This window comes from Mobula hypostoma, chromosome 21 (genome assembly GCF_963921235.1).
Source record: "Mobula hypostoma chromosome 21, sMobHyp1.1, whole genome shotgun sequence".
Taxonomy (NCBI): Eukaryota; Metazoa; Chordata; class Chondrichthyes; order Myliobatiformes; family Myliobatidae; genus Mobula; species Mobula hypostoma.
The window spans coordinates 59,251,014-59,275,256 of NC_086117.1; the positions used below are offsets into that span (position 1 = coordinate 59,251,014).

At 39.6% G+C, this 24,243-nt stretch overlaps 1 protein-coding gene across 1 annotated transcript in view; it reads right to left on the reverse strand.

The window, feature by feature from the left end:
• Window positions 1-24,243, reverse strand: part of dgcr8 (DGCR8 microprocessor complex subunit) — an 82,206-nt gene that overhangs the window by 38,084 nt on the left and 19,879 nt on the right. The window contains exons 7-9 of the mRNA XM_063074115.1: window positions 18,867-18,968; window positions 16,865-16,963; window positions 15,075-15,157 (exon numbers count right to left, since the gene is read on the reverse strand). Coding sequence (XP_062930185.1) covers window positions 15,075-15,157; window positions 16,865-16,963; window positions 18,867-18,968 — 284 coding nt within the window. The remainder of the gene's footprint in view (window positions 1-15,074; window positions 15,158-16,864; window positions 16,964-18,866; window positions 18,969-24,243) is intronic.

Genomic DNA, 24,243 nt, shown 5'->3' on the forward strand with positions numbered 1-24,243 from the left:
ATACTTAAGAAAGAAATCAGGAGGGTTAAAAGAAGACATGAGGTTGCCTTGGCGGTCAAAGTGAAGGATAATCCAAAGAGCTTTTACAGGTATATTAAGAGCAAAAGGATTGTAAGGGATAAAATTGGTCCTCTTGAAGATCAGAGTGGTCGGCTATGTGCGGAACCAAAGGAAATGGGGGAGATCTTAAATAGGTTTTTTGCGTCTGTATTTACTAAGGAAACTGGCATGAAGTCTATTGAATTAAGGGAAAGATTGAAAAGGAGGAGGTGCTTGCCGTCTTGAGTAAAATTAAAGTGGATAAATCCCCAGGACCTGACAGGGTGTTCCCTCGGACCTTGAAGGAGACTAGTGTTGAAATTGCAGGGGCCCTGGCAGAAATATTTAAAATGTCGCTGTCTACAGGTAAGGTGCTGGAGGATTGGAGAGTGGCTCATGTTGTTCCGTTGTTTAAAAAAGGATCGAAAAGTAATCCGGGAAATTATAGGCCAGTAAGTTTAATGTCGGTAGTAGGTAAGTTATTGGAGGGAGTACTAAGGGATAGAATCTACAAGCATTTGGATAGAGTTATTAGGGAGAGTCAACATGGCTTTGTGTGTGGTAGGTCATGTTTGACCAATCTATTGGAGTTTTTCGAGGAGGTTACCAGGAAAGTAGATGAAGGGAAGGCAGTGGATATTGTCTACATGGACTTCAGTAAGGCCTTTGACAAGGTCCCGCATGGGAGGTTAGTTAAAAATTCAGTCGCTAGGTATACATGGAGAGGTGGTAAATTGGATTAGACATTGGCTCAATGGAAGAAGCCAAAGAGTGGTAGTAGAGAATTGCTTCTCCGAGTGGAGGCCTGTGACTAGTGGTGTGCCACAGGGATCAGTGCTGGGTCCATTGTTATTTGTCATCTATATCAATGATTTGGATGATAATGTGGTAAATTGGATCAGCAAATTTGCTGATGATACAAAGATTGGAGGTGTAGTAGACAGTGAGGAAGGTTTTCAGAGCCTGCAGAGGGACTTAGACCAGCTCAAAAAATGGGCTGAAAAATGGCAGATGGAGTTTAATACAGATAAGTGTGAGGTATTGCACGTTGGAAGGACAAACCAAGGTAGAACATACAGGGTTAATGGTAAGGCACTGAGGAGTGCAGTAGAACAGAGGGATCTGGGAATACAGATACAAAATTCCCTAAAAGTGTCGTCACAGGTAGATAGGGACGTAAAGAGAGCTTTTGGTACATTGGCCTTTATTAATCAAAGCATTGAGTATAAGAGCTGGAATGTTTGATCAGGTTGTATAAGGCATTGGTGAGGCCGAATCTGGAGTATTGGAGTTCAGTTTTGGTCACCAAATTACAGGAAGGATATAAATAAGGTTGAAAGAGTGCAGAGAAGGTTTACAAGGATGCTGCTGGGACTTGAGAAACAGTTACAGAGGAAGGTTGAATAGGTTAGGACTTGATTCCCTGGAGCGTAGAAGAATGAGGGGAGATCTGATAGAGGTATATAAAATTATGATGGGTATAGATAGAGTGAATGCAAGCAGGCTTTTTCCACTGAGGCAAGGGGAGAAAAAAATCAGAGGACATGGGTTAAGGGTGAGGGGGGAAAAGTTTAAAGGGAACATTGGGGGGGTGCTTCTTCACACAGACAGTGGTCGGAGTATGGAATGAGCTGCCAGACGAGGTGGTAAATGAGGGTTCTTTTTTAACATTTAAGAATAAATTGGACAGATACATGGATGGGAGGTGTATGGAGAGATATGGTCCGTGTGCAGGTCAGTGGGACTAGGCAGAAAATGGTTCGGCACAGCCAAGAAGGGCCAAAAGGCCTGTTTCTGTGCTGTAGTTTTTTCCTATGGTTTCTACAGTAGAAATTATCTGGTGACATTTCGAATGTGATGTGGCAGGGAATTCAGAAGCCAATAGCCTGAGAGAAGAAACTGTTTCCCATCCTGGCCATTCTTGTCTTTATGCATCGGAGTCTCCTGTCTGATGGTAGAAAATCAAAGAGGATACGAGGTGGATGGATGGAATCCTAAATAACACTGAAGGGCCCATAATACACAGCGCTCCTGATAAACATCCTTGACGGATGGCAGAGAGACCCCAATGATCTTCTTGGCTATTCTCACAGTCCTTTGTAGGGACTTCCAGTCTGATGCTAGGCTGCCCCCATACCAGGTGAGGATACATCTTGTCAGTTCGCTCTCAATGATGCTCCTAAAAAACTCAGTTAAGGTGGATGGGGGGGCAGCCTCGCTTGTCTCAATCTCCTTAGAAAGTGGAGGATCTCTGTGCCTCCTTGTTCAGGGAGGAAATATTAAGGGATCAGGTGAGGCCATCCGTAATGTGAACTCTCAGGAACTTGGTGCACTTCACTCTCTGTATTTGCAGAGGGGAACGATTCATCTGCACCATCCTGAAGTCCACAATGATTTCTGTGCTTCGTTTTAAACAGTAAATACTAACCATCAAAAACAAGAATAATGAACAAAAACATTTAAAAAAAACTTATTAATGGGTGAAACATGAAATATGGGAGGGAGAAATTCTTCACTTAGGTGGTGAGAGGGTGAAACGAGCTGCCAGCGCAAGCAGTGGATGCGGGTTCAATTGTAACACTTAAGAAATATTTAGAGAAGCACATGGATAAGAACTGATTGTGGACTTCGAAAGGGTAAGACGATGAAACACACACCATTCTTTATAGAGGGATCAGAAGTGGAGAGAGTGAGCAATTTCAAGCTCCTGGGTGTCAATATCTCTGAGGACCCAACCTGGACCCAATATATCAAAGCAGCTATTGTATAAAGAAGGCACGGCAGGTGGTGGTGGTGGTAGTAGTAGTAGTAGTAGTAGTAGTAGTAGTAGTAGTAGTAGTCGTCGTCATACTTTATTGATCCCGGGGGAAGTTGTATTTCATTCCCAAATTTCTACACATGTACTGTAGAGAGCATTCTAACTGGCTGCATCACTGTCTGGCAGTGGAGAGGGGGCTACAGCACAGGACTGTAGTAAGCTGGAGAGTTGTAAAATTTGTCAGCTCCATTATGGGCACTAGTAGCACATCTTCAAGGAGTGTTACCGCAGAAAAGTGGCATCCATCATTAAAGATTGCCATCACCCAGGACATGTTCTCTTCTCACTGCTACCGTCGGGGAGGAGGTACAGAAACCTGAAGGCACACACTGAACGATTCAGGAACAGCTTGCTTCCCCTCTGCCATCTGATTTCTAAATGGATGTTGAACACATGAACACTACCTCACATTTTTCCTTTTTTTTGCTGTACAGATTTAACTATTTTATATACTTAATTCTTTTTTTCTCTTTAATGTATTGCATTGTACTGTTGCCACAAAGTTAACAAATTTCATGACATATGTCGGTGATATTATGCCTGACTGATTGTGGATGGGAGGGATACAGACGGCTATGGTCCAGTTGCAAGTCGATGGGACTAGGCAGATGAATGATTCAGCATGGACTAGATGAGCTGATGGGCCCCTTTCTGTGGTTTAGATTATGAAGACATGCAGTCCTCCTTTATTGTCATTTAGTAGTGGAGAAATTAAATTAAGAAATGATACAATATTTCCTCCGGTGTGATCACAAAACACAGGACAGACCAAGACTGAAAAAAACTAACAAAACCACATAATTACAACAGTGCAACAATACCATAACTTGATGAAGAACAGTCCATGGCACAGTAAAAAGTTCAAAGTCTCTCAAATGTCCCACATCTCACGCAGACGGGAGAAGGAAGAAAAACTCTCCCTGCCATGCCCGACCACAGTCCGACTCCGAGTCGTCCAAAAACGTCGAGCCTCCGATCAGCTCTCCGACACCGAGTACCAAGCACCATCTCTATCCGAACGATTCGACCTCAATCTCGGTCGCCAACAGCAGGCAAAGCCAGGGATTTTGAGGCCTTCTCTCCGGAAGATTCTCGATCGCGCAGTAACAACAGCAGTGAACCTGCGTTTCAGAAATTTCTCCAGATGTTCCTCTGTGCTTTCACGTCTGTCTCCATCAAATCAGAATTGTCCACGGCCCCTATTTAACGGATACGATATCATTTTCACCGGAGGGTTGCGCGCGCGGCACGCTGCTATCTCTTCCTCCCGCCTCATGTAGTGATTTATGACTTGGCTTGTGAAGACTAATTTTTTGCAAGTACATAATATATCTTATTTCAAAATTACACAATTGTACTGTAGACATATGGAAATTACATGATTAAAGCATCACAGGTCCAAAAGGAATTAACACCACCATTCGTTCTGAAAAGAGTAATCTCTGGTGGAATTACAAAGAGATTTTTACCAGCTGTGCAGCTGATCTCAGGAACTCACTGCGGTGCTCATTACTGGAGTTGGAATCCTTCAGGAAAGTTTTGTGTTAATAAATAGATGCATAAAGGTCAGCAGATGTTACATAGTCAGGCACAGTTTGATAAATCTGTGCTTATTATTTTCAGTGACCAAGTGTTCAGCTCACTGGGATCCAGGACTTGTTTTCACTCCAGCTTTGTGAGACCTGAGCAATACACACAAAATGCTGCAGAAACTGTGCTCTGATGAAGAGTCTCAGCCCAAAACATCAACTGTTCACTCTTTTCAATAGATGCTACCTGGCCTGCTGAGTTCCTCCAGCATTCTGTGTGTTGTTTGGATTTCCTACATTTGCAGATTTTCTCATCTTTGTGGGACCTGAGGTGGCTGACAGGGCCAAGTATAAGAACTGCAGACTTATCTACAAGTGGAACCTGATGGCAGAGGTGGATACTTTGTAAGCTGCAGCACTCCTTCTGATACACATCAAGTTCAAGTTTAAACGTCATTCACCCATACACGAACACAACCAAACAAAAGAGCGTTCCAAGTCCAAGGTGCAAAACACAGTACCAACAGTCACACATAGCATGTATAAGATAGAAAATACATGTAAAATGTCAAGTGAAATACTTTCACACAAAAATACACAGTTGCAATGAAAAGTTTGTGAATCCTTTACAATTACCTGGTTTTCTGCACTAATTTCTCATAAAATGTGGTCTCATCTTCATCTAATTCACAATAGAAAAACACAACCTGCCAAAACTAATAACACACAAACAATTATACACGTTTTTAGTGAACACATTAATTATTCACAGTCTAAGCTGGAAAATGTATCTGCCCCTTGTGATTAATAACTGGTAGAACCTCTTTTAGCAGCAATAACCTCAACCAAACGTTTCCTGCAGTTGCAGATACAACAGTGAGGAGGAATTTTAGACCACTCCTCCATACAAAACTGTTTTACCTCATCAATATTTCCGGGATACCTTGCATGTAGAGCCCTCTTTAGGTCATGCCACAGACTCTCAATTAGGTTAAGGTCTGGACTTGAACTGTGCCATTCCATTCCAAAATACAAATTTTCTGCTTTTTAAACCAGTCTATTGCTGATTTACTCCTGTGTTTCAGATCATTGTCTTGTTACAACATCCAACTTCTATTAAGCTTCAGGTGACAGACCACTACACTTGAAAAGAGTAGAGTCAACAGTAACCTGACTTCATGTGTCTTTTTTTTTTAAAAATAGGGCAGGGCACCTCTACAACCCACACCTCCAATCTCATCTCATTGATTAGAACACCCGACCCCAAATAGCATCTGCAGAAGGCATTACAGAGGTTCACATACCTTTTGGAACCGAGACTTAGATTGTTCAAATGGTTTACTGACAAGAAGAAGTTCATTCTCCAGATGGCGCTAACGCACTGAGGTCACTTCTCCGCTTCGCTTCGTTACTTATTCATTTTATATCTATGATCACCTTTATTTAATTTTACTTTTAAGTTTGGATTTTGAACTTCGAAGAGATGAGTAGAGAACCAGCTACAAAACCAAAAGTTCGAGACGCTAAACCTGCAAAAGACGCCGATGGCGACGGAAAAAAGAAACCTGATCCTAAACATCCTGAGATAACTTATGAAGTGTTGATGAACTTGTTTCGAGATCATGCTGATGAAATAAGCCGAAGCTTTAAAGAAGAGATTACGGCAATTTTGCAAACTTTTGGTGCACTTGACCATCAAGTTCAACAGCAACAAAACACTATCACTGAACTGAAGGGAGATGCATGAAAGATGAAAAAAAAATTGAGAGTTTGGAACAAAAAGTTTCTTCGACAGATAAACAGCTGGAGAGTCTTAAATTTTTAAGATTTCTGATTTAGAAAACCGATCCAGAAGAAAGAACTTATGTTTACTTGGTCTCCCCGAGGGAGCTAAGACTGGAGACCCTCCAGTATTCTTCTCAAAACTTTTAAAGACTGCGTTTAGCTCTGAATTCCCGGATGACCCTCCATTGCTTGACCATGCTCGCTCACGGTATTTTTTGGAATAATTCAGATTCTCAAGCTAAACCAAGACCAGTAATTATCCGATTTAATTATGTTCATGTTAAAGAGCAACTCATACGAGTAGCCCAATGGCAGGGAATGATTAAATTTGAAAACCATCAATTCCGGCTGTATGAGGACTTTAGCCCTGAATTAATGAGAGCGCGATTGGCTTTCAAAGCTCTGATGATGGAATGCTACCAGAAAGATCTTAAACCAGCGTTACTATATCCTGCTCGCTTAAGAATTTCTCCTCCGAACAGCCCGCGACTTTTTTTTCAACTCTACAAGTGCTGCTCAAAGCTTTCTGGAAGAACTTGAATCAGCCGCCACGGTTTAATTAATATACGATCCTTGTGATATTGGCTTTTCGTTTTTTTTTCAAATTCTATTTATCATACGATTCATTTTTGAAGATTGACTTTTATAAGTATAAGACATTTAGTTTTGATCAGTCGTGTTGGTATTCTTTATACTTAATTTTACCGTTATTATCGTTTATTTTCTATATTTTTTTAATATTGTATGGGGGAATATTATGTTTTTTTTCCCGTGGTATAACCATGATGGCATTTTGTTTTCTTCTTTCCATTATACCTTTATTGTTTTTTACAGCGCCATCTTTTTGGGTTCTTCTCTCCATAATACTTTTCTTCCCAGATACGCCTTTTTTTATATTTAACTGTTTTGCCTTACAAATATTTTACATTGAATAATATGTATTGGTATCTCTTTTCTTTTTATTTTATAAGCACGTTAGTGATTATAATGCTAAAGTATTTTGTTTTACTGTATTTGTGAAGTTTATTGTTTTTTTTGCTGCTATAGTGTAGTTTTTTCTTAGGTGGTCTTTTTACCAACATATATTTGGGAGCTGCCTTCTGGAGAAATGGGGGTAGATTTAGACTTAGTTAGCTTTCCGGTCTCTCTTGGCTTAGTTTTAGGGTTCTTGGGCGGTGGGTGGGTGGGGGTGCTTTGTCTTTTTTTTCCCCATCAGGCTAATTCTGAACTACAACAATGTCTGCTTTGTCGCAACTTCCGTTTCCTTTCCGAATGCTGGTTCCTCTTCCGGTTATATGGGTTTATACTCTGGTTAACCCTTTATATAACAAGAGACTGATTTATGGTTAACATGGCTCAGAGGATTAACTTTGTTTCTTGGAATACGAATGGACTAAACCAACCGATTAAAAGGAAAAAGATTTTTAAAGTATTCCACAGAATGAATGCCCATATTATTTTTGCCGAAGAAACTCACGTGAGGAAAGAGGATAATCAGCATTTTTTTTAAGTTTCGGAAGGAATAACAGTATCACTCAAACTCCAAAGCTAAAGTGAGAGGAGTCTCAATTTTCATAGATTCTTCAATTGCATTTGTACATCACAACACGTTTTCCGACCCGAATGGTAGATTCTTGTTAATTACTGGTCTACTTTTTAATAAGAAAGTTGTTATGGTTAATGTTTATGCCCCGAACGTGGATTACCCTGAATTTTTTAAACAATTATTTACCTCGTTTCCTAATTTAAGTGATAATATGTTGATAATGGGGGGGTGACTTTAATTGTTGCTTAAATCCTTCGATGGATAAATCTGTACCAACTCAGGCACTACCGAATAAGTCGGCCTCTCTCATCAATTCATTTTTGATCGATTCTGGAATCTCTGAGATTTGGAGATTTCTACATTCCAAGGATAAAGAATTTTCCTTCTTTTCACACATACATCATACTTATTCTAGGATTGACTATCCTTTTATAGACTCTCATCTAATTCCATCTGTAATTAAGTGTAACTATGATATCATTGCTATATCTGATCATGCACCATTGAATCTCTCTATTAAGTTATGGGATATACCTTCTAATACTAGACAATGGTGTTTTAATTCCAACTTACTTTGTGACGACAAACCAAGTTATCAGAAGATTGATGTTAATGAGAGAGAGAGATAAGGGAGACAATGGAGAAACATTCAAAACGCTAATAAGAGAGAAGAGAGAGATTAACGAGGAAGAAACGCAATTCAGATATTGACAGACATGGTTGCTTTGAACCTGAACTGTTTGAAGTCTGATGGACAGGCGATACCCCAGCAGGGGGATAAAAAGAACAGGTTCGCTAAGGCACCACACACACGAGATCATGAGATAATGAGACCCTGGAAAAGTGGTGTGCCCCCACAAGTTGGTGGGAGTTTGGAGGTCTGGTTCGAGGGAACCGACCATAGACTCACAGGGTGAAAAGGTACGATCGGCGGGAACCTGGTGTGTGTGTCCGCCCTTGCCTGGGTGCCGGGTTCACCGCGGAAGAACAGTCGTATCCAGAACGGAGGGGTCACAGTCAGTGACCGCAGCGGGATAGAAGAAATAAAAGGGTCCGCCCGAAAGCCAACTGCGAAGAACATCAAAGGTCTGCTTGAATCAAAATTTGCATCTCTCTCTCCCCAATGGCACAACAGCGATTACTGCGAACTGCACTAAGCTGAACTGAACTCTGCGCCACTTAAGACTGATCATTTTACCCCTAGACTGCCATAGAGTTTGGTTGATTCCTATTACCCTAGTTCTGTGTACATGTGTGTTTTATCATTGCTAACCTGTTGCATTTATATCCTTACAATTAGAGTACTGTGTTACTTTTGATCATGATGAGATTAATAAATCTTTTCAAGAATTTTATACATCTTTATATCAGTCAGAATTTCCTCATGATCCCGGGGAGATGCAAGATTTTTTTTAGGAAGTTGAACTTTCTGAAATTAACACCCGACGAACCTTTAAAGTTAGAAACACTTATTACAGATGAAGAAATAATGGGTGCTATTTCTTCAATGAATTCTGGTAAATCACCCAGCCCAGATGGTTATACAGCAGAATTTTTAAAGTTTTTCTCTTCTATTCTTTCTCCCCAGTTGTGCAGAGTTTTTAGAGATGCAATCATTATAGGTAAACTGCCACAATCATTTTATGAAGCTTCCATTTCCTTAATTTAAAAAAAAGGATCCTACTGAATGTGCATCATATAGATTGATAGCTTTATTGAATGTTGATTCCAAAATTTTTTCTAAAATACTAGCATCTAGGTTAGAAAAGGTATTACCTCAAATTATTTCCGGGGATCAAACTGGATTTATCAAAATTCGCTACTCATCTTTTAATATTAAGAGATTAATAAATATTATTTGTACTCCTTCACTGAGAACTCCAGAATGTGTTATCTCATTAGATGCTGAGAAAGCTTTTGACAGCGTTGAATGGCCATATTTATTTACTACACTTGAGAAGTTCATTTTTAGCCCGATATTTATATCCTGGATTAAATTGATATATCATACTCCCTTAGCTTCGGTTTTGACTAATAATCAAAGATCTCCCTTTTTTCGATTATTTCGTGGCACTAGACAGGGTTGTCCTTTGAGTCCTTTATTATTTGATATTGCTTTAGAACCTTTAGCAATTGCAATTCAAGATTCACCAAACATTTTTGGTATTACTCGTGGGAAGGAGATACATAAGTTATCATTATATGCAGATGATTTACTATTATATATGTCTGACCCAGAAAAATCCATTCCTGCAACTTCATCCTTGTTGGATAAGTTCAGCAAATTTTCTGGTTACAAACTGAATCTTAATAAGAGTGAACTTTTTCCGTTAAATATGATGGTTCCAATTTATAAATATTTATCATTTAGATTACTTACTGATCAATTTATTTATTTAGGAGTTAAAATTATTAAGAAGCACAAGGATTTATTTAAGGTTAATTTTTTACCCTTACTTGATCAGATTAAAGGTTTGATAACTAAATGGTCACCAATGTTTTTGTCATTAATTGGTCGGATCAACGCTGTTAAGATGATTATTTTACCTAAGTTTCTATATTTATTTCAAGCGTTGCCAATTTTTATTCCAAAATCCTTCTTTGATAATGTTGATTCAAAAATTTCCTCATACATATGGCAGAATAAAAATCCTAGATTAGGTAAGAGACACTTACAGAAGCCCAAAAAGGAAGGTGGCTCAGCATTGCCAAACTTTAGATTCTACTACTGGGGGATTAATATTCGTAATTTAAAATTTTGGACATGGAATTGGGATACAGTTCCAAGTCCACAATGGGTCAATCTTGAATGCAATTCAGTTTCAGGATCTTCACTGGGACCCCACTTCCTTTTGACTTTTCTAAACTGGACAAACAAATGGATCACCCAATAGTTAAATATACTCTTCAAATATGGTTTCAGTTTCGAAAATTTTTTGGACTGAATCAATTCATTTTAACTAGCCCTATTATATCTAACTTTCTTTTTCAACCTTTTTTGGATCAAGCATATCTGGTTTGGAAAACAAAGGGTATAATACGTTTTTTCTGATTTGTTTTCAGATAATTGTTTTATGTCTTTTGAACAATTATCTAATAAATATAATTTATCTAGATCACATTTTTTTTAGATATTTACAGATCAGAAACTTTTTAAATACTGTTCTTACTACCTTTCCGATTTCATATTCCACTGACATATTGGAAACAGTTTTGGATTTAAACCTTTTTCAGAAAGGTTCAATAGCAATTATTTCTAATATGATAAGGAAAATAAATCCAGATGTTTCCAATACAATTAAGAATGACTGGGAAAGGGAATTTAAGCTTACCTTACCTACTGAGAAATGGCAGAAAATTTTTCAATTAGTTAATTCTTCCTCTATTTGTGCTAAATATGCGTTGATACAGTTTAAAGTTGTACATAGGGCTTATATGTCTAAGGATAAATTAGCTCGTTATTACTCTCAATATAAACTCTATACGTGATAGATGTCATTCTGAGATAGCTTCATTAACTCATATGTTTTGGTCTTGCCCTTTATTGAAGAAATATTGGACGATATTTTTGATATTATTTCCACTGTCTTGAACATTGATTTACAACCTCACCCTATTACTGCCATATTTGGTTTGTCAATGATAGAAAAACATCATTTGACCCCTTCAGTTTGTCGGATGATTGCTTTTGTTACTTTAATGGCTAGAAGGTCTATACTATTGAATCGGAAAGAGATGAATCCTCCTACAACATTTCATTGGTTTTCTCAAACTATATCTTGTTTAAATCTAGAAAAAAATTAGAAGTGTTATTTTTGACCCGTCTATTAAATTTGATGAGACTTGGAGACCATTTATTCAATACTTTCACATGATGTAATTTGACCCTTGCCAATCTATTTTGTGATCTCAATATATGGGGAGAGGAGCGGAAGTGGCGACACTATTGGTTCTGAGGTATCAACATAGCCCTTTCTTTTCTTTTTTTTTCCATAGTTTTTCTTTAGTTTTGGTAGATTAGTTGTTTTTTTTTTTAGGGGATTTTTTTTCTTTTTTTTATGATATTTTATATTTTATGTATACTCTTTATATATTTTGTTGTTCATCTGTGTGATTTTGGGATGTTTCTAACTATGTGTTACCTGACTGTAAACTTCAATAATTATTATCAATTAACATAATCCCAATTACTATGTACTTACTTTTTGCATTGTGTTTGTTGTTGAAACTAATAAAGGGAAGGAGGGAGGGAAGGAGGGAAGGAGGGACAGACGGATGGACGGACGATTGTTTAGGCAGATTGTGTTTGTCTATTATTGTAACGTCGCTGAAGATCAGACATTTTATGAGTAATTAATGAAGAAAACCAGGTAATTGCAAAGGGTTCACAAACTTTTTCTTGCAACTGTATATGTCACCATTTACAACCTCGAGCCCCATGAAATTTGCTGGAGCCTATAGTCGAACATAATATAGCTTGTCTTCTGCCAAGCGAACACTGGAGAGCAGCAACAACTCCAGCTTGGACGCCACACCACAATGCGTTCAGTGAAGCACAAAAGCTCCGAGACCTCTCTCCTGGGTAGCTGTAAAGAGACGCCACCGCGGTTTGAGGCCTAGATATGTAGGGCTTGCTAAAAGTTCTTCAAAGCATGGAGCAGAACGCTCTTTCACCAATTCAAGTAAACATAAGTGATCATGGGTACTGTTTTGAAGATTTTAGCATCAGAATCAGGTTTAATATCACTGGTATACGTTGTGAAATTTGTTACGTGGCAGCAGTACAATGCAATACATAATAATAAAATCTAAGTATGTTAATGTTAGTTCAATGTCCATTCAGAAATCAGATGGCAGAGGGAAAGAAACTGTTCCTGAATCATTGTGTGTGCACTTTCAGGCTCCTATACCTCCTCCTCAATGGTAGCAATAAGAGGCCATGTCCTGGGTGATGGTCATCCTTAATAATGGACACTGTCTTTTTGAGGCGCCGCTCCTTGAAGATGTCCTGGATGCTACGGAAGTTGGTGCCTATGATGGAGCTGACTGAGTTCACAACTTTCTGCAGCTACTTCTGATCCTGTGCAGTAGCCACCAACTCCCCACCCCACCCCCATACAATGCAGCCAGATAGAATGCTCACCATGGTACTTCTTTAGAAATTTGCAAGTGTCCTTCACTGACAGAGGGCAGTGAGCAGTGGATTTAGGTTGGTACAGAGTTACATCTTTTATTTTGTTTAGATAGCCTCCAACCTGATGGCATGAACATCAATTTCTCTAACTTCTGGAAAATGCCCCCCCTTCACCATTCCCCATTCCTGTTTTCCTTTCACCTAATCTTCTTACCTGCTCATTACCTCCCTCTGGTGCTTCTCCCCATCCCTTTCTTCCATGGTCCCATATCCTCTCCCATGCAGTCGGCATTAACTCTTGGCTTGTTACAGGGTCGACAATGGGTGGTGTACTTTACACCACTAGTGATCTCCAATTGGGGCTTAGCTCCCACCACTGTCTGTAAGCAGTTTCTATGTTCTCCCCATGACTGTCTGGGTTTCCTGCCACATTCTGAAGAAGTACGGCTAGGGTTAGTGAGTTGTGGGCTGCTGTCAGCACTATCAGACTAATACCAGAGGGCATGCATTGAAGGTGAGAGGGGGTAGGTTCAAGGGGGGTGTGAGCGGCAAGTTTTTTTTTTTAACTCAGAGTGGTGGATGCCTGGAATGCACTCCCTGGTATGGTGGTAGAGGCAAATACATTAGAGGCTTTTAAGATATTTGAAAAGGCACATGGATGTAAGGAAGATGGAGGGATATGGACAATGTTTGGGAAGGGGGGGGGATTAGTGTTTGGTGTTTCTGAGTTGCTTGTGCTTAGGCTGTACTGTTCGATGTTTGCCATTGGTGCAAAACGACACATTTCACTGTACTTTTTGATGTACGTTACGACAAATAAAGCTAATCCTTAATCTTTGACACTGGTCTTCACTGCAGTTGGCTGCTTTGTAGATCACTGCTTGCCTGCAGTCATGAAGCAGTTGCAAAGAGTGATGAGTTTCTGTAGACAATTAAATCTGAGGGGCACGGTTGGCAGGCTCCAATTACTCAAGGTAGAAAAAAATGCCAGTGGCTGACACTGCTCCCTGCATTTGTCATGTGGTGGAGAGCAGCTAAAAATCAGGAAGCAGGTGACGGGCACCTTGGTGATACCCTTCCCCACGGCACAGAGCAGGGAGACCTCTCTGTAGCTACTAGTCACATTTGCCTCTCCTTTTTGAAGATGTATACGATTTAGATCACATTCACAACTATCTATACAGATGTTACAATCTGCAGATTGTCAATAGGAATAAGAACGACATTGTTTCACCATGTACACAAATCCTTCCCCTCTATTGAAAAAATAAAAATACGAGCATTTCTGTCCAAACTGGCATGGTTTAAATTAAAAAACCCTACTCATTGAGTTTTTGTTTCAGCCTTGATATTGGGCACAGTAGCACAGTGGTTAACACATTGCTTTACGGTACCAGCAACTGGGGTTCAATTGTCTCTGCTATCTGTAAGGATTTTGTACATTCTCCCCATGACCGCATGGGTTTCCTCCATGTGCTCCAGTTTCCTCCTAATTTCCAAAGCAGTATGGGTTAGTAGGTTAATTACATGTGGATGTAATTGGGCAAAGTGGGCTCACTGGGGCAGAAGATTCTGTTACTGTGCTGTACTCAACTACCGGACCTGGAAACAATCTATAACTTTCGATGCCTGCTAGTAACATCATTAAAGACACATCCCCATCCCGGACACTGTCTGTTCAATCTCCTGTCATCTGGTAGGAGATACAGAAACATCATAGCCAAGACAGCAAGACTGAAAAACGGCTTCTTCCAAGGGTTGCTGTCTAGCTGAATTCCAGCTTGCCAATGGCCTTTATAGACTATAAAAGTCAGTTTCTGCATGTAAATGAGTTTTTAAAAAAAATTATGCCATACTGCATGCGTTGTAAATATCTATTTTGCATGGACTGAAGTAGCACCACAATCTCGTTGTTCTGAGCTATGACAATAAAGTTCTATTTTGTTCCATTTCTAAATAAAATTAAACTAACAACAGTAGGACTTGGGATACTTCCAAGAAAACAAAGAAAAATATTAGACAGTGCTATTCTGCAAACTATTAATATGGCTAGAGTGGAGAGCCAAGAATAGATCAGTTACAATTTTAATTTACGAAGAAACACTCTCATGGCCTATTGCCATTTACAACGCCCTGCTTTTAAGACCATTGATTAACAGAGAATGCAAACAGAAAATCAGATTTAAAAAACACAAAACGAGATTTAAACCACATCGTATTTACCTCAAGTTCGTCGCTGTCTTTGGGCTTCTCATCAGAGGTCTGTTTGATAAAGTCAGGAATGAGGATTTCCAGTGTAGCACGGGCTAGCAAAGATAAAGGAGAATATGAAATGTAGAAATTATGCACAGTAGGCTTTAAACTGCACCTCCATAAAATAAAAAACCTGTTTACTCTCTACAAATAAACAACAATAATAACTAAACCATTGTACATGGACAATTCCAGTATGGTTGTAGAGGAGTAGTTTGATCTAATTTAGGCCACTGACTTAGAAAATGCCCCTCTTGAAAGAGCTTGCATCCTCAAGAATGAAATCCTTGTACTAATCACAGCCGAGGAGAGAGTCATCCATACTGGCTCTACATGAAAAGAATCCATCTAGTCAAATTAATGTTGGTATTTATGCATATTTTACTTCATATCTGTACTTCTACCTTTTTTTTTAAAGATATTTCTTTGATGAATGTTCCCATTTTATGTTACATGTTGCACCAACACGCCACAGCAATTTCCTAATACATGTAGATGTATATGGCAAATAAAGCTGATCCTTAATCCTAGTCCCAATGACCCACATTCTAATGACTGTCTCCCTTGAAGAGGACCACAACCTTGCTGTTGAGTTTGGAGGCTTGTCATGCCTCAATGACTCAGAGGCTGGAGCCAGGGCTTTACGCTTTGGCTCTTGGTTGAGTCACCAAGGCCAAATAGGTCAAAGGGTAGAGGCCAGACCAAGAGTGGTCCACCGGTCCTCCAGATTCAGTTTACCTGACTGGTAAAACAAAATTGTTGTGCAAACAGCAATGAAGAATCCTTCTACATCTGAGTGCAATGGTATGGACAGACAGAGAGGGAGTACCTTCATTGCTGTCCTAAATGGCAGCAGTGTAATGGGCAGTGAGTAAGTAAGTTATGTCTAACTTCCAATTCTTTTCTTTCAAACATTACAGCAAAACTCTAGCAACATACATCAAAGTTGCTGGTGAACGCAGCAGGCCAGGCAGCATCTATAGGAAGGGGCGCAGTCGACGTTTCAGGCCGAGACCCTTCGTCAGGACGAAGGGTCTCGGCCTGAAACGTCGACTGCGCCTCTTCCTATAGATGCTGCCTGGCCTGCTGCGTTCACCAGCAACTTTGATGTATGTTGCTTGAATTTCCAGCATCTGCAGAATTCCTGTTGTTTTAGCAAAACTCTATTAACTTGCCACCTGAGAATCATAATGGTTTGGCAGTTGGCTCACCAGAACTTCACTGGATCCCCGGTTCCCATGCTCTCGTCCTGAAACTAACCGGGTTCACAGCGGAATTTATTACACTACCATAAAAAAAACCTAATTTAAAATGTCACACATAGAAAACGCTGGAGGAAGTCAGCAGCTCAGACAGCATCTATGGAAAAGAGGAAACAGTTGCCATTTCAGACCAAGACCTTCTTTGGGACTGAGAGGGAAAGGTGAGATGCCAGAATTGGGTGGGTGAGGGGAAGGAGGCTAACTGGAAAGTGATAGGTGAAGCCATGTGGGTGCGAAAGGTCAAGGGCTGGAGAAGAAGGAATCTGATAGGAGGTAGAAGTGGACAAGGGGAGAAAGGGAAGAGGGAGGGGACTTGGAGATTTAATCAGCAGGTGAGGTGAAAGGTCAGAGTGGGGAAAATGTATTGGGGAATTAATATGAATAACTGTGAAAGTGTGAAAGATGCACCAATCCATCATTACTGAAACATAGTCAGCTTTCTCAGCACTACCTCCACTCTCACCACTGGCAGTTAAATTATAACAAAACAACCATTACCAGCCTTATTCTTTGCAAGCTTTTTACTACTGGCAGTTCCGGTACCATAGGTGACTCCATCAATTACCACTGAGGCTCCAAAAGGGTCACTTGGATTTTCTGAAATAAATGCAACAACTAGAAGTTAAAAGATACCAGTGAACCAAAGAACTTCCGAGAATAATTTTAAGTTGGAGCCTAAATTTAGACTCCTTTATTTAAATGAATGCAGTAAAGTTGTTTAATTATATTTGGAAATAAGCAGGCTAGGTAACAAAAGGTACATCATTTAAGTCACCATCAAATGTGCAATTTAAATCTCAGAAATACAACCATATATGTCTTGCTGGGTGGAACATCCATTGTTGTATGACAGAGCAGTTTAAACAACCAGTTGTTTTAATGTGCTTTCAGGAAATGGTTCTCAGGACGAAGACCAGATCAGCAAAGTTGGATTTATTGCTTCTCCCAGTTTGGCTTTACAACTGATCGACCTCTTAGGCGCTTGCATCCTGGGCTGGATTGCGGTTGTGAACTTTAATACAAGTACTTACAGTCATTAAGCATGCAATTATCCCCTTGCTCTCTTTTCTGGAGCTCAGCAAAGACAATGTACTCACAGTAAAGCAACACACACAAAATACTGGAGGAACTGAGTAGGTCAGGCAGCATCAATGGAAAAGAGTGAACAGTCGACTTTTCAGGCCAAGAGCCCGAAATACGATGTTCTGAAGAAAGGTCATGGCCTGAAACATAAAACTGTTTACTCTTTTCCATAGGTGCAGCCTGACCTGCTGAGATCCTCTAGCATTTTGTGTGTGTTGCTCTGAATTTCCAGCATCTGCAGATTTTCTTGTGTTTGTGGTACTCCCAGTAAAGACTACAAAACCACCCTATGCTTTACAACACCCTCTGAACATAAATATCAGTCTTAGTTACAGGGAAAACTTGGAATAAGGGCTTTTAAAAGTCGATAATAAATAAATTACTTGTAAAATCAATTGAAAATGGCTTTAAATTGCAGGGAAGCTAAATTTAAAATTGCCTTGGGCTACAACTATTGCAATCCATCCCCACATCAGAACAGATGGCTAAGTTCTATGCATTACTTGCTTTTAAAGAGGATCAATAAATGTTTTTGATAATATTCAGGATTCAAGGGACATTATAGAGTGGAAAGAGAAAATCATGTACTTTTTAATTACAGTGTATATATAGTTATTGTTTTTAATAATGATTCTTTAATATTTAAAGCAACTTTTACTAGTCAGGCTGAAAAATCACTTCATCCCTCTTCCTGAGGTCTCACTGTGACAAAGGCCACCACAACACTATTTCCAAGAACCCATTAGGTCCTCTCTCTGCCTGTCCCCAAGGTCTCACCGAACCAGGGGTTCCCAACTTTATTTTTATGCCATGGGCCACTTCCAATAACCGAGGGGGGTCCGTGGACCCAGGCTGGGGACCTCTGCAGTGAAGCACACATCCCATAATCTCACTTGACAGAGAGCACTCCATTAGAGGAGGTGCCTTGACTCCTCTCATCATTGCTTGGATGACCTGAAAACCAGGTAATTGTAAAGGGTTCACAAACATTTTATTGCAACGTGTGCCAGGAGACCCAAATTGAAGAACTCCAATAGAGAAAGTGTTCTTGCCACAGCATTAAGCAGCAGCAAGGTAGCATAGTGGTTAGCACAATGCTTTACAGTATAGACGATCCAGGTTCAATTCCCACCACACTGCCTGTAAGGAGTTTTTACATTCTCCCCATAACAGTTGGTTTCGTCTGGGTGCTCTGATTTCTTCCCACAGTACAAAGACACACTGGTTGGTAGGTTAACTGGTCAATGTAAATTGGTCTGTGATCAGGCTAGGGTTACATCGGGGGAGTACTGCTGGGTGGCATGGATTGAAGGGCCTGTTCCACATTGTATCACAATAAATAAATTTGATTGCAGAGGCAAATGGAGCATAATGTTTAACAAAAATTTGGAAAATACGCTTATCATGAGAAACTTACCACATTCAAAAAAATTGTAAACAGGGCGAACCTTTAAGACCCGTTGCATATATTCATGTAGTATACAAACTTCTGATTTCCCATTTGGATTAATGACAAACTCTGACAAAGAAATGACAAGAATATTGAATCAAAAGCTTCAGTTACAAGCTGTTTTAAGCCCTCATGAATTATGTTCAGAATACTAAATAGTAAAATTTCATTAAATGAAATACAATATCCAGATTAACTACCAACACTAAATTAATCATTTATCCCTTGTGAAATAAATCATACACTTGATGAAAAATGCCTCATACTTGCTCAATCAAATTTTCATTAAATGGTCAACCAGTTATGATGATTAATGCAATATATAAATACATACATTATACATATATTATTTTTTAATAAATGGTTCATTATATATTATCTGGCTGCATCACCGAAGGTCATCCTTTACATCTCGTGTTCCAGATCACAGCTTTTCTTACTTTGTAATAATATGGAATTACAGTGAAGCAACAGTCAATGGCGTAAATTGAATGTTGTGATGCAGCTAGAGGATAATCAAACACAAAGCAAATCATAAGACCATATGGCACAGGAGCAGAATTGGGCCATTTGGCCCATCAACTCTGCTCTGCCATTCATTTGATTATGGCTGATCTATTATTCCCCCTCAACCCCATTCTCCCTACAACCTTTGACGCCCTTACTAATCAGGAACCTATCAACCTTTGCTTTAAAAATACTCAATGACTTGGCCTGCACAGACATCTGTGGCAATGAATTCCACACATTCACCACCCTCTGGCTAAAAAAATTTCCTCTTCGTCGCCATTCTAAAGGGGTGTCCTTCAATTCTGAGGCTGCACTCTCTGGTCCTAGACCCTCCCACTATAGGAAACATCTTCTCTATCCTCTCTAAATCCTCTCCATCTAGACTTTTCAATATTCAGGAGGTTTCAATGAGAAACCCACCCCCTCTCCCTCTTTCTTCTGGAGCAGCGGTCCCCAACCACCGGGCTGCAAAGCATGTGCTACCGGCCCGCGAGGAAACAATACGAGTCAGCTGCACCTTTCCTCATTCCCTGTCACGCACTGTTGAACTTGAACATAGGGTTACCAACTGTCCCGTATTTGCCGGGACATCCCATATATTGGGCTAAATTGGTTTCTCCCATACAGGACCGCCCTTGTCCCGTATTTCCCCCGCTAAAGTAGAGCGTTCCATAGAACCATAGAAACTACAGCACAGAAACAGGCCCTTTGGCCCTTCTTGGCTGTGCCGAACCATTTTCTGCCTAGTCCCACTGACCTGCACACGGACCATATCCCTCCATACACCTCCCATCCATGTATCTGTCCAATTTATTCTTAAATGTTAAAAAAGAACCCGCATTTACCACCTCGTCTGGCAGCTCATTCCATACTCCCACCACTCTCTGTGTGAAGAAGCCCCCCCTAATGTTCCCTTTAAACTTTTCCCCCCTCACCCTTAACCCATGTCCTCTGGTTTTTTTCTCCCCTTGCCTCAGTGGAAAAAGCCTGCTTGCATTCACTCTATCTATACCCATCATAATTTTATATACCTCTATGAAATCTCCCCTCATTCTTCTACGCTCCAGGGAATAAAGTCCTAACCTATTCAACCTTTCTCTGTAACTGAGTTTCTCTTTTTTCTTATTTTTAAATTTTATTTTTATTTGGATAAGGAATTCACAAATATCATGTACTTTTTTCACACATATAACCTTTTCCATTTTTTTATATGTACAAAAATAATTATTTATACGTTCTTAAGTACACATTGAGATGATATAAAAGGAAATTAGACACTTAAATAGATAATTATGTACTGTGGTAATTCTAATCTATTAGGCTAAGTAATGGTATTAGTTGTTAAGAAAAATAGTAATAATAGTTTCCATATAACTCTTCCAGACCATTTCCACTGGACCAAAATGTTGTATGTAAGCCCATGTAACAACTATTGTAGGTGTTTATATCCTAATTTGTTCATGCTTGCTCCTGCCCGCAGACATAATTATCCAATCCCTATGTACTTATTTACTTAATTTTTTCATTTTTTTATCCCTTTCCCAAATCTTTCCCTTTACTTGTGTTAATTCTCTATTTTCCAAAAGAAAACAAAAAAAAAGACATTTAGACTAGGGGTGCTTACGTTAGCAATATTACTGTGTTGATGAGAAGAGCAGTATAAATCATTAGGAGAGTCATCTAAAGTCTGCTCGCATTGGGGTTATATATTCATTCCATTTATTCCAGATTGGAGCAAATTTTTCTTTATGAATTCTCAGGGAGTAAGTCAACTTTTCCATTTTAAATATTTCCAAGATAATTCCGTGCCAATCTTCTAATGTAGGTGGTATTGGATTTAGCCACTTTCTAGTGACTGATTTCTTACTTGCCGCTAAGAGGGCCTGCAGCAACTTTATATCTTCCTTCTGTTCAAGAAACAATACATGCCCCAAATAGAGCATCTCAAAGTTCAGAGGTATCTGGGACCTAAGTACCTTAACTAATGTTCTATGAATACCTTCCCAATATAGACTTAATTTAGGGCAATCCCAGAAAATATGAAAATGATTTGCCTCCTTGGAGCCGCACCTTCTCCAACGCGTCACATTTGTATCTTTATATTTTTCCTGATATGGGGTCTTGAAGTATCTTATAATGTTTTTCCAACAATGTTCTCTCCAAGTCAAAGAATTAGTCGAGGACCATTGAAAGCTGCAGATTTTCCCCCAAGCCTCCTCTGAAAGTACCAACCCTGCTTCTTTCTCCCACTTCTCTTTAATATACAGTGTATTTACATTTTTAGCATGGGAGAGTGTATTATATAGGCGAGAAAGTGATTTACTAGGTATTGAACTGCAAGCCGAATTCAGAATGTTGAAAAATTCTAATTCTATTGTTGATAGGTCTATATATCTACAACTCTGGTTAACATAGTTTCGTACTTGAAGGTACCTAAAAAAGTCATTGTGTTCTAGGCCATGTTTGTCCTGCAGGATTTGGATTTATCTATAAATGAGAGATAGGTTGTAAGACCTTTCTTTATCCATAGCTCAAATCTTTTATCTCCTCTGTTGGGAAGGAATTCGGTATCATATGCACACCATCTAAAGAGTTTTAACATGTTATTAATTCCACATGAATTAACCACCTTCTGCCATACTTTTAATGTAAGATTTATCCAACTGTTTTTAAATTTTTCCAACTGGGCCATCAATCCTTTGTCAGCTATCCAGGCCTGTAGAGGAAAACTGTCAACTAATCCAAATTCTATTTCCTTCCATCTAGCCTTATATTCCCTATTACACCAATATAACAGAGGGGTTATCTGTGAGGCATAAAAATAATTTCTTAGGCAAGGAAGAACCATACCTCCTCCTTCCTTCCCTAACTGTAAGGTGTTATATCGAATTCTAGGTTTCTTTCCTTGCCAAATGAAGCGGGAAATCCATTTGTCCCATTCCCTGAATTGATTATCATCCACCTCCACCGGTAAAGTATGGAAAAGATACAATAACCGAGGAAGAATATTCATTTTTATAGTATTTATCCTTGAATTTAAACTTAAAAAGGGGATAAGATTCCATCTATGCATATCTGCTTTTATCTCTGAGATTAATGGCCCATAATTTACCTGTGACAGTGTTGAAAGATCCTTCGGCAGGGTCATTCCTAAATATTTTAATGATCTAGCTTCCCACTTAAGATCGTATGTATCCTGCAATTTTTTGGATGGTGTATAATTTAGGGACATAACCTGCGTTTTCTTTACATTTATTTTATAACCTGATATTTTCCCAAAGTCATCCAACAGTGTAAACAATCCTATAAGTGATTTTTCTGGTTCACTCAGATAGACCAAAACATCATCTGCGAATAACGCCACTTTCTATTCAATCCCTGCCACCTTGATACCTTTTACGATTTCGCTCTGTCTTATTAGTTGGGCAAGTGGTTCAATATATCGCGCAAAAAGGAGAGGAGAAATTGGGCATCCCTGTCTAGTGCCTCTCTCTAAGATGAAGGAGTCAGAAAGGTCCCCATTTATCTTAATTCAGGCTGTAGGGCTGTCATATAGAATCTGAATTACTTTAATAAACTTTTCTTGAAAGCCGAATCTTCCTAACACTCTGTATAGGAATGCCCAACTAACCGAATCAAAAGTTTCTCAGCATCCAATCCTACTACCATTGTCTCTGTGTAACTGAGTTTCTCAAGTCCCGGCAACATCCTTGTAAACCTTCTCTGCACTCTTTCAACCTTATTTATATCCTTCCTGTAATTTGGTGACCAAAACTGAACACAATACTCCAGATTCGGCCTCACCAATGCCTTATACAACGTCATCATAACATTCCAGCTCTTATACTCAATACTTTGATTAATAAAGGTCAATGTACCAAAAGCTCTCTTTACGATCCTATCTAGCCGTGACGACACTTATAGGGAATTTTGTATCTGTATTCCCAGATCCCTCTGTTCCACTGCACTCCTCAGTGCCTTACCATTAACCCTGTATGTTCTACCTTGGTTTGTCCTTCCAACGTGCAATACCTCACACTTGTCTGTATTAAACTCCATCTGCCATTTTTCAGCCCATTTTTCCAGCTGGTCCGAGTCCCTCTGCAGGCTCTGAAAACCTTCCTCACTGTCTACTACACCTCCAATCTTTGTATCATCAGCAAACTTGCTGATCCAATTTACCACATTATCATCCAGATCATTGATATAGATGACAAATAACAATGGACCCAGCACTGATCCCTGTGGCACACCACTAGTCACAGGCCTCCACTCAGAGAAGCAATTCTCTACCACCACTCTCTGGCTTCTTCCATCGAGCCAACATCTAATCCAATTTACCACCTCTCCATGTATAGCTAGCGACTGAATTTTCCTAACTAACCTCCCATGCGGGACCTTGTCAAAGGCCTTACTGAAGTCCATGTAGACAATATCCACTGCCTTCCCTTCATCCACTTTCTTGGTAACCTCCTTGAAAAACTCCAACAGATTGGTCAAACATGACCTACCACGCACAAAGCCATGTTGACTCTCCCTAATAAGCCCCTGTCTATCCAAATGCTTGTAGATTCTGTCTCTTAGTACTCCCTCCAATAACTTACCTACTACTGACGTTAAACTCACCGGCCTATAATTTCCCGGATTACTTTTCGATCCTTTTTTAAACAACGGAACAACATGAGCCACTCTCCAATCCTCCGTCACTTTACCCGTAGACAGCGACATTTTAAATATTTCTGCCAGGGCCCCCACAATTTCAACATTAGTCTCCTTCAAGGTCCGAGGGAACACTCTGTCAGGTCCCGGGGATTTATCCACTTTAATTTTCCTC